Genomic DNA, 11,527 nt, shown 5'->3' with positions numbered 1-11,527 from the left:
ATGATCTCCCGAGGTCCCTTCCAGCCCTAATGTCTATGAAAACTATGATGCTTATATGAACTTAATCAAAGAATGGTGTCTGGGCCTGGGCCTGGGCCCAGGCCCAGGCCTGTGTTGTGGGACTCTGTCTATGACTGGTTTCCACATCTCTGCACCCAGGCAAGATACTGCCTCACAAGTCCAACAAACTTGTTACACTGAATGTACCATCTCAGTGTATGGACAAGTGTTCAACCCACAGAGACAGAGAATGTCTGCAGCTACTGTGGCTGGGTACAGCATGCTCACATTTAATATCTAGCATGAACTGCTTTTCTCAAGATTAGCATTTAGTTTCAGTAAACTCCTTTTTAAAATGCCCTTTATTGAAGTGTATATAGTTGGTATTACTTACTGAAGTGTATACAGCTGGTGTTACTTGCAATTCATGGTGTGCATAGCTTTTTATTTTAATACGGTGTTTAATTATAGACCTTAATTAAATACTTCCACTGCTTAATAACACATCAAATAATAGCTTCCATTGGCTTAATTCCCTGATTAAGCTCATAGAAGCCATTAACGACCATTTAGATTGTTTAGTAATGCATCAATTAATGGCCTCCATGGTCTTCACTGGCATTCATTGATGTGTTAAAATCTAAGCAGTGGTTTGGGGCCATCTGGCAACCTGTAGGGAGGGGTGGAACTACTGGGGCCCCTTAGCCAATCAGAAGTGTGGGGAGACCCACAAAATCAGCCGGCAACTGCCTCAAGTTTGGTAGACCCCTAATTATCTACACACACACACACACACACAAACCAAAATGGATATATACCTATTTTGGTTAGTCTACAAGGTGCAAATCTACTCTGCCTTCTGCTTAACTTCAGACTAATGCAGCAAACTGTCTCTGCTTATTTTGAAAGACAACAGCAGTAGGCAGTGGTTATGCTACGCCACAACTTTAGGTGGCATGAAAGTCTGCAATATGAAAACAAAGAAGATTTTGAGGTTAAAAGTTCAAATAAAGAACTCTCATAGGAGATCTGTTTTATAATACATTTTGTGACTAATTCTTCCTGCTGAAAATATTTCTAATGTTTAAATTTAGAATAGAGAGAAATGCTTTGTTTATCCTATATATACAGACCTTAAATGCACTACTACCATAGTATCTTTAAAGTCCAGAATTCAGGAAGCCTCAAGGGATACATAACTAATTTCTCCTTATATACTTGTTTTTAAGTAGTGTATCAGCCATAGTGCTTCAGGCCTAATTGTCTAATGAAAATGAAGAAGCTTACTGCATAACTGTTCATGATAGGGGACACTTACAGAAGTTATGAATAGTCACCTCAATCATGCTGTAACTTTTTGAGCTTTACACAAAGTGGTCAAAGTTACGGTGTCATTGAAAGTAACAGATGTTCTGCATTTGATGGTGGGGCCTTTGTGCCTCCATGCACTGACCCCTTGGTGGTCACCTCCACATGCTGGAGGAGGCCAGGAGACAGGGGGCACTGCAGCCTGCTGTGGAAGCAAGCCAATGCCCCTTCTCCTCTCCTCCCCACCACACTCCCAATCACTGAGCTGCTAGGCAATAGCAAGCAGTGCCCCTGGGTTCGCTCCCCCGCCCACCCAGAGAAAGCTGGCTGGGGGAGCAAGCCAGTATTCATTGCCCCCATAGGGGAGGAGGGGGACTGTGCCCTTGACCCCACCTGTGCCACTGGACATCAGGTACACTTTCCTTAGAGGAGGGTCCCAGCCAGGGGTCCCCAACCCCCAAATGCTGAACTGCTGCTCTCCCACCTGCCCAGAGACAGGTAGCTGGGATAGCGACTCAGCATTCATTTATTGCAATGTGGGGGCTCAGGGTGTGTGCGCCTCATCTCCACCGGTACTATCAGGCACTCGGGACACTTTCCTTGGCAGTGGGGGGACAGTTCTAAACAGAGCCAGCTGTTTCTGAGTAGGCAAAGGAGTAGCAGCACAGCAACCGAGGGTGGGAGAATCCTGACCGGGTTCTCCCTCTCCACAAGGAAAGTGTCCCCAGTGGCCGATGGCATCAGCCAATGGGGGAGGTATACACCCTGAGCCACCCACCCACCTGACTGGTCTCTGGGTATGCAGAGAAGCAGTAGTGTTCCTCCCCCACATACACATGTGATCTCCTCCTCCCTCCTCTGCTACAAAGAGAGGAGACTATCCTGCTCCCTATGGCACACCCAAGTCATAGCATGCAGGTGGAATAGCCCACACTTAATCCTTGCAGGGAAACAGTACAGAAGTTCCCTAGGGGCTCTGCTCTAGAGCACCTTCCGCTGATTCAATGAAGGTTAACTTTTCATGCCATTTTAAAAGGGCTCTGCAGTTGTGCACATGTGTTATGTCACAACTGTAGAGCACTTTCAGGGACCAGATCATGCAAAAACTGTAATTTGTCTGCATCCAGGATTTTCGGACTTCTCGGAGACATCTAGTAGGTCTGATCCAGTCTGGCTTTTCTCAAGTTCCCCTTATGAAATTAGGGATTGTTATTCCGAACAAAGTTGTCAGAAGACCAGATAAGCGACTAATGAGTTGAGATAATAAAAGGAGCATAAAGATTATTAACATTATGCTTATGATTAATAAAAATATCATCCTGTAACTTTTATTGACAAACCTTTCTTGAAATTGTTTTGAAGGGATCAATCCTGCCCTGAGGTTGGTATCACCAACACGCTTTGCCTGCCACCATGTTGGGTCATCCTGGCTCACAACTTCTAAGATGTGTCTCCTCTTAAATGGCAATCCTGCCTCTTGACAGGGAATGGCTTTGTCCTCTTTTGGATTATAGCAGAAGAGTGCCCGCATAAAGACCTTAAAGAAAAAACAATATACTCCTTGCTTCTAGTTGTGTTTAGAATTTTAAAACCATCTTTCAAATGATATTTCCATAGTTATCATGCCCCACCTATAAAAAGATGCAATCCTTACCAATCATCATGAAACTATGAAATTATCATATACTGAGTGTATTAAATGCAGCTTTATATGTATATGTGAAGAAATATCAAGGTACATTTGCCCAATTTATAATGCAGAAGACATTTGAGGTAGAATTCTATTCTTTCCTGTTCTTTTAAATCTCTAGACTTGGTCATCTATATCAGGAGTAAGCAACCTTTTACTGCTCTGGGCCAGAGTTTGAGAACCAGCCTCTTGCCATGGGCCCCAAATCTCCATCCCATCCTTGGAGTGCCTAAGCCACCAGTGATTTCTAGAGGTGCACCAATACATTGGTCCAATATCAGATCAACACCGATATAAAGAAAATTGTCTGTATCGGAAATTGGCACGATATGGCCGATAATTTTGCTGATAAATGGCCAGTGCATGCGTGCAGTTGTAGCGCAGCATGTCGGTGGCGAGGACCACAGCCCGGGCAGCTTGGAGAGCTGTGTACAGCTGGTAAGTCTGTTGTGGAGGAAAGGGAGAGGGGAGGGAAGGGGTGTGATGGGGCAGATCAACGCCCCCATGGTGATGAAAGAGTGGAGCTGGGGCAGGGGCTGGGGCAAGCACTGCCCAGCTGCGGCAGAGTGGTGGGGGGCAGGGCACAGGATGGAGCCACAGCTTGTCCAGGGGACGTGGAAGGGCAGCTCCCACTGCTGCACACTGCTTGTCCAGTGGCTCCTGCTATTGCTCCTGCCACTCATCCAAGAGGACATGGGAGGGAGGGGAGCCTGTGCCCCCAGATCTGCCCTCAGATCTGTGCAGGGTGGATCAGGAAGAGCCCTGCCCTGCCCAGTCCCAGCCCCACGCCCTCCCAGACAAGCAGAGTGCAGCAGCAGGAGCCGGCCCCCTCCACACACCCCAGACACCCCAGACAAGCTGCACTCCCTCCCATGGCTCTGTCCAAAGCCCTACCCCCACACCCAGCTGGCCCATGCTTGCCCCGGCCCCACTCTTTTCTCACTGCAGGGGACCTTGATCTGTGCCCACCCTGCCATGCCCCTTCCCTTCCCGCTCCCCTTCCACCGCAACAGATTTACCAGCTGCATGCAGCTCTCCAAGCTGCCGGGCTGGTATCAGAGATTGGATTGGTATCGGCTGACATGCCTCCTTAAAAATTGGCTATCGGTATTGGCCCCAATAACCTCTATCGGTGCATCTCTAGTGGTTACTCACACTGCTGATCCCTGTCTCCAGTGGCAATGGGGACAGGAAAACTGTGTAATGAGGTCAGGCAAACACAAGAGAGAATCAGGAAGGGCTGCAGAGGGCAGCACTGCAGAGAGGACAAACAGCAAAATGCAGCTATGTGCTCAGTCAGTCCTTCCCGAGCCAAATCCAACCTCTTCACGGGGGCCTGTGGGCCACAGCTTCCCGACCACTGATGTACATGGTAGTTTATGTGGCAAAACTGGCAGTTACACACAGACTGGAATTCTATTCCTGGCTGCATAGCCCCATACACATGGGCATCTAAGTTTGCACACAGACTGGGCATATGTACTGGCAACAAATGAGAAAGCTCTCTGAGTTTTTCTCTCAATAGCTCAGTAGCTAGGGCTCTCCCCTGGAAAACTGGAGGCCCAGAACAGGGCCTCCCCCCATCACTCAAAAGTCATTTGGGGGTCCATTACCCAGTACTTTCTCTGGTATTCTATTGAAGCTGCCCCCTGGGTAGCCACAAGAGGGAGATAAATGGAGCAGAAGGAAAGGAGCAAGCAAGAGGGTGTGTGATTCAGCGAGGTGGCTGCTGGCTTAGAAGGGAAGAGCCCTGGATTCTAGCCTGAATTCCTTTTCCAAGTGAGGCAAAAACTTCTCCCTACAATGCTCTCCATACTCTTTCTCCTCTCCACCCTCTCCCCGCAAGGGCTATATTAGTAGCTCAAGCTTTAAAAGGAGCACCAGAGACAGGACAATAGCTGACCTGTGGCAGAACGTTCACAATTCTGTGCTGGGAAGTCATAGATATCTAGGTTCAAACTTCCTCTGGGAGAGTAGGGGGTCTAGAAACCAGGACCTAGAGTTTCCCAGGTGAGTGGCCTAACCAATGGAGCCATGGGGACAAAGATAGGAAAGATACACCCTTTCTGCTCCTGAGCATAAGTCTGATAGTCACAAGTTTTGACCGACTCCATTTTCAAGCAGCTAAGGCCACTACACAGCAAAAAGGGGCACATACACGGCCTTGGTTACCACTACACACACCCAATCTGAATAACTGCACAATTGTCCATGTGCACAGAGCTACACATTCAGAAGTAGAATTCTACCCTGTAAATGCCATTTTTAGTACTTAGATGGCCAAATATGGACACTTAAATGACCAGGAAGGAAACAGAATGCTACCCTTGGTTTCAAAGCACCCGGGGAAATTAAGGCAGGAAATTAAGGCATTGTCTGCCTGTGTCCTTAGACCAACATGGCTACAACCTACACCCCTGAAATTGGGGAAATTAAGTATTTGTATTATAGTAGCTTCCTTAGGTTCAAAGAAGGACCAGGGCCATGGAGTGCTGTGCATTGCACAAATATCAATAAGAGATTATCCTAATTGAAAATAGTTTACAGTCAAAATAAGGACAAAATATGAAAACTGGATATAGAATATTAAGAAGAGAGAGTATGAGATGGCAACAATGGTAGGACTGCAACAATGCATAAACTATTGGCAATGTTACAGGTTTCAAAGTTGGCTTTGAAAGGTTTCTTTAACATAAATGAAAACAAAATATTTCAATGGATCTGTAACAGATTATATAGTCTGTAAATTGGACATCCCAATTAAATCAGCAAGTTTTGGCTTCACAAATACTACAGAAATGTGCCCTATATTTGTAAAAAATAGATTTCATTATTTCCTGGAGTTGCATACCTTGCTGTCCTTTAAACGATCTTCTTCTTTGATGGCTGGAATTATTTTTAATGTTATTGATCCCTGAGACTGAGCCTGAAAAATGATAAATCTTTCTTTTAATAGAAGAAGTGCAAAGGAATGCTGCAGACTATTCAGATTCTACTTATTTGGACCTGGTAAATCCCTTATTTCTTTTATATGAGAGAAATGCACTTCACCTCGAGCAGAGCTATTAGTACTCATATGGGGGATCCTATTATGGCCCAAGAAGTCTGAACAGTATTTGTTCTTCTGAAGGAATATATAGGAACTCCCTAACTAAGAGAGTACTAAGGTTTGCACTGGAAATCCCTGATTTCACATTAACAATTACATCTAGCTTTCAAATCAGGTGTAACTGACAGGACAGTAGAACTTTCTGTAGAATTTTAGTAAAATATTCACTTTTGCAGAGATAACATTTAATATAATGTTTCTTTCTGAAGTCTGTCATATTTTCCACATATTCCTTTGGGTGTTTGATTTAAACAGCCACAACAACTTCATACTTCTTGCACTTTCAAACAAAAGCCACTTTTGAAAATTATAAACAAGGTAAACCATTATTCAGCATTTATTGTGGGGATATATTTTTAATTAGCTATTCTTGCCATAAACAAACCATGAAAGGGAAGCTCTAAGTCCGAGCTAATCTTTTGTATGCATCACATTTAGAATGCTTTCAAGCTTTCATGCTACTTTCTTAACATTAAAACTGAAAGTTAAACATGGAAAAAACTAATGCACAAAAAGGTCAATTTTGTTCATATTAACTCTTATATAGTTTAACTGACAGCCAAATTTTATCTATCTAATTGTACTGACAAGTTCCTTTGATTAAAAAAAGAAATCTCAAAACAAAAATAATAGCAAACCAAAATCTGACTGATTTCTTCTGGTCGCTTGTGAAGCACAGCAATCCCATTGACTTCTCTTAATTCATCTCCAACATGGACAAGACCTACAAAGAAGAAAATGATGTAAAGATGAATGCTCTGGCTGATAGTTTCTGCTCACACCCATTAACATGTACACATGTTAACACTGTATATATCTCATGAATCACAGTATTCCATGGCCATAATCTACTGCTAGAAATGCGTGCTAGTTTTCTTGCCCTTGCACCATCTGGTACTCTTCCCCAGGGAAACAGTCACCTAACAATCGAAAAGAGATATACTTTGCAACCAGTGCCTATGCCCGTGGATAACAGGTTGCTGTAGAACAGTGTGGGCTTCTCTGTCTGCTGGGATTTTAGCACAGTGACAGTTTTACCAAGCCCCTTTGGAAACATACTGGACAAAATCCTAAATCACACATTAGATGACTAAAGTGTAGCTGCAGGCCATGCCCTGATGCGTCTCTGGAGATGGATCCTATTTCACCCAGGTCTTTTCCAAAGAAGAGAATAAGTGATTTACATGCCTCCACTAGGTGATTCAGAGTGCAGTGGTTCACAGCTGATGTATGCTGCAGCCAACTCAGAGACAATCAGCACCTTGAAAAAGCCAATTCCCTATGAGATCCCTACATACTACATGGAGAAGGAAAACAATGGGTTCTCTCAAGTTGCTCCTAAAAGATGTAGAGCTGCTACTGTAGGCTGCACAAAGACATATGCTCCACCAGCTGTTGTGGAGAGCAAGAACACACTAGAGACCTCCTACAGCTTATTCAGAGGCCACTAGAAAAAACTCTACAGTTGGAAGTAGATGGAAATTAGAGGATGATGCCCAGCAAACAGGGGAATGAAACAGAGCTCCACAACTGGCCTGGTTATGAAAGAAGATTAAAAGGAGCTGGGATAATGTTATGGAAAGGACAGGATAAGAAAAAAGGGAATTTCTTGCTCTTCAGTTAGAATGTGTGATAAAGGAGTAGTTTGCAGTCACCAGGTCATAGTGCAGAGTAGAGAATGCCTGATTATTACTGTATGCTTCTGGGCTTGTCTGGTCACCACATGGGTCCAAGAAGGAATGTTTTCCCTTTCCTGTTGCTACAAGTGTCAGAGTGTTTTTACACCCTTCTCAGAAGCATTAGGTATTAGCCACAGACAGGACTGGGGGTTTGGACTAAGGCACACCAGTGCTCCTGCTGGGACCTAGAGGTTTCTGGCTAGAAGGTCTTGCTCTTCTGCTTCGGGTCAGACAAATTTCCATATTTGAAATTAAGAAGGAATTTTGCCCCATAGTTAGACTTATGTGGATGGTGAGGAGGGGTCTTTGCCACCTCTGCAGCAGGAGGTGTTGTCTACTTTCCTAGATCTCTCAAGTGTATTTTAATAAATTCTTTCTTGTTCTTGCAGTAGAAGAGGTTGACAGTGCTCTTGTCCCCCTGCTTTACCTGCGGCAAGTTAAATAGCAATTTTGGTATTTGAGGAATGCTGCTTGGTAGTTATATGTAAGATTTGCCAAGGTTTAAGAATTAGATTTGACAAACGTTTGTCTATGATATTTAGCCAAGGTTGAATCCTGCCTTGAGCAGGGGGTTGGACTAGATGATTGCTAAAGGTCCCTTCCAACCCTATTTTTCTATGCCTCATATGGGAGACGTCAGCACTCTCTCCACAGCACCAAAGCAGACAGACTATATGACTGTACAGATTATGGCATGAGCTACCAGCTGGCCACAGTGACCTGGTAAATCATAAATAAGTTAAACCAGTTGCCTAGGATGGCAGCAGCCCCACTTGATTGGTTTCACAGCAGCTGAGACAGAACTGAAACACTGCCAAGGGGGGCTACTGCTACACACACAGCATCACAGGACAGTTCCCCCTCTGACTTCCCTGCAGACATACCCTAAGAGAAGATTTCAGCCAGCATCTATTTTGGTAAAGGTCTCTCTCAATCTTACACCAGAGCACATCAAAGATGGGGAAGTAAGCAAAGAAACAGAATTATCCTCTTCCTGGCACTGGTCCTAGTTCCAAGTTTATTGTGACTATGGCTCAGCAGCTGGTGGCACTGAAGAGGAGGCTCCACACACCATGTGGTGCAACCCTTCTCGGGGGAGCTGTGGAAATGTACCAACTCCCTAAGAGCTCGGGGATGGACTACCGAGTCCACTCGGAAGTCGAGGGACTCTCCAGTAAATAGTGCACATCCATAGAGTGATAGTTGGGTGCAGTCTGCTGGAGGATTCAGATCAGGAACCTGAGGGAAAACTGTGTTTACTTCACAGATTTAGATTCCATCTTGAAGGAGGCTGAGCCCCGCACTCCACCCATCTGCCTCCATAATAGAGGCAAGTGAGAGCTCAGTGGCTGCTGGATCACAGCCACCATCAGCACCTGGGAGGGAGAGTCCTGAGGCTCTCACCCTCCTGCAGAACCCTGCAGGAAGAGCTCAACATATGACAACCAACTACCCTGACTACAGGCCCTTGGAGTCCTCTCCTCACCCTCAGTGCTTCAGTCTGCATCCAGAACCCTCTAGGGTTAGGACAGCACCCCTTCTGAGATCTGTCATCCCCAATCTTTGTCTGCATCGTCCCACATCTCTGGTTTTGGGGAACCTATCTATTTGGCCATAGAGCATGACGTCGAAAGCCTAATCACGCAAAGTGTAGTGGTGATGCAGAAGATCATAAAACTGACGGGAGGTCACAGGCATCATGAACCCTCTCATAGAGGTGTGCAATGTCATTTGTGCAGGCAATGACATGGTGAATGCGGTATCATTGGTGCAGTTTAGTGGAGCTGCTACCTATGGGTGGCACTGGGCCTTAGAAGAAACCATTTCAATCTGCTGCTGCTAAGAGGGGAAGCTCCCAGGAAGCTCCACTTCAATCAGAATTTAACAATTTCCTTTGCATATAGCTCTCAAGTACAGGGTGAGGCAGGGTTGGTCACAAAATGTCATATGGGACAGACAGGTCAGCAATCCTCTTGCTGCGAAGAAATGGAGAGAGATATAAGGACCCTCAATTCATGAACCTCCTCCTTTTGGGCCTGTACCCATGCTGAAAACCCCTTATTCCAGTCCAAGACTCAGCACTACTGGGTAGCCTCATTCCATTTCTGAAGTCTGTCATATTTTCCACATACACCTTTGGGTGTTTGATTTAAACAGCCACACCAACTTCATACTTCTTGCACTTTCAAACAAAAGCCACTTTTGAAAATTATAAACAAGGGAAACCATTATTCAGCATTTATTGTGGAATGCAGATTCCCAATGGTGTGTGACCTGCCATGACTCATTCCTACAGATACATTTGACTGGCTTCTGGCTGACTTCCTATGGACCACAAGTAGCCTCTTCTCCAGCACTACAGGTGTGACTGAAACTGGCCCAAACTGAGTCAGTAGACTTGATGGAGTTCTCTCTCTGAACGTTACCAGCATGTTATGCCACGGGCTAACTAAACACCTCCTGGATTAGGCTGGCCCTGACTGCCTCCAATGCTATTCCTCCACACAGTATCTGCAAGCCTTCTGCAGCATTTCTGCCTGAGTGGGACAGCACCCTCTGCTTTTGCTTGATTGCTTCTGGAACTATGTTTCTGCATACTTTGGATTCAAAACTTCCCTTCCCTTCTGTCTCTTTTCTTTCCTGGGTCAGCTCCTGCCCCCTCTTCCTCCGTGTCCAGTCCCTCAAGAAGATTTCCATGTTGTACAGCTACATTGTACAGCAGACAACATGGCGTGACAATCCTCTTTTTCCAGGCTGCAATGTGTCATTAGACGGATGAACATTTCCAGGACATTCTAAGCAGGCCTAGAGTTCTCTCCACAGCTGACCTCGTGAGTTTGCAAGCATAATTGTATTGCAGTTCAACATCTTCCATAACATGCACCTGGGGTGCCAAGGGTGGAGGCGTTTTCCTTGATCATCTGTGCACGGACACGAGACATGTGGCAATGAAAATGGTGCCCAGGCTGTCCAACCAGAGTCCCCAGAGGCACAGCTCCTTCTGCATGCCATTCTAACAAACACTTCAGAGGTGTGAAGCTGCAGGTGCAAGACAGGCATGGCAGGAGACAGAAAGATGGAACTTCTTACCTAGTAGTCTTCCATCCAGGTATGAAATCACCACTGTGAAATCCTCTTAGTGGGGGCTGATTACAGAATTTCATCCAGAAGTTTATGGTAAATGACAGGTAAGTAGCTTCTCCAAGTCTAGTGGGTAGAACAGGATTCAGCTCACTGTCCCTACTTCTGCATGTTCTGTCTGTACTGGGCAAATAATACTTGAATGGACTTAAAGATATCAGTATATCCAGAATTTGCTGATTCTTTCAGCTGAAAAATCTCCAGTTCATTTAAGTGAGCTATGTAAAGACAGGATCATCACTAGCTGATCCAAAAAAGGCTGCTAAGTTAATTTTAAAATCAAAATATGAAGGAAACAACACAAGGAATAACTTTGCTCATACAGCCCAATTAGCAATTTACTACAATTAGCAATTTACTACAATTAGCAATTTAATATGATCATGTGAGAATCTCAGAATAAAACAGCAGCTCATGCTTGTTTTAGAGAACCATATCAGAGAAATGTTTAACGATTTCTTTGCCTCTGTCTTCCTAAGTAGGGACCAGAACAGCCACCTCCCTGCTGGGCCCCCCTCAGGCCCCAGGGGAGGCACACCTGGGCCAAAGGTTAGCAAGGAACTAGTTAGGGAGCTTCTGGAGGGGCTGGACGTATTCAAG

The 11,527-nt window shown here is 45.1% G+C and overlaps 1 protein-coding gene across 1 annotated transcript in view; it reads right to left on the bottom strand.

Moving 5' to 3' along the window:
- Nucleotides 1–2,228: 2,228 nt before the first annotated feature.
- The window catches only part of MPP3 (membrane palmitoylated protein 3), a 38,036-nt gene continuing 28,737 nt past the window's right edge, over nt 2,229–11,527 (bottom strand). The window contains exons 7-9 of the mRNA XM_019548508.1: nt 6,746–6,831; nt 5,850–5,924; nt 2,229–2,845 (exon numbers count right to left, since the gene is read on the bottom strand). Coding sequence (XP_019404053.1) covers nt 2,489–2,845; nt 5,850–5,924; nt 6,746–6,831 — 518 coding nt within the window. The 3' untranslated portion in view covers nt 2,229–2,488. The remainder of the gene's footprint in view (nt 2,846–5,849; nt 5,925–6,745; nt 6,832–11,527) is intronic.

The sequence above is a fragment of the Crocodylus porosus genome, unplaced genomic scaffold, assembly GCF_001723895.1.
Source record: "Crocodylus porosus isolate Cpor-Errol unplaced genomic scaffold, CroPor_comp1, whole genome shotgun sequence".
In the NCBI taxonomy this organism is placed as follows: Eukaryota; Metazoa; Chordata; order Crocodylia; family Crocodylidae; genus Crocodylus; species Crocodylus porosus.
Note: the sequence above shows the minus strand (reverse complement) of the source record. Positions and strands in the feature narration are given on the sequence as shown.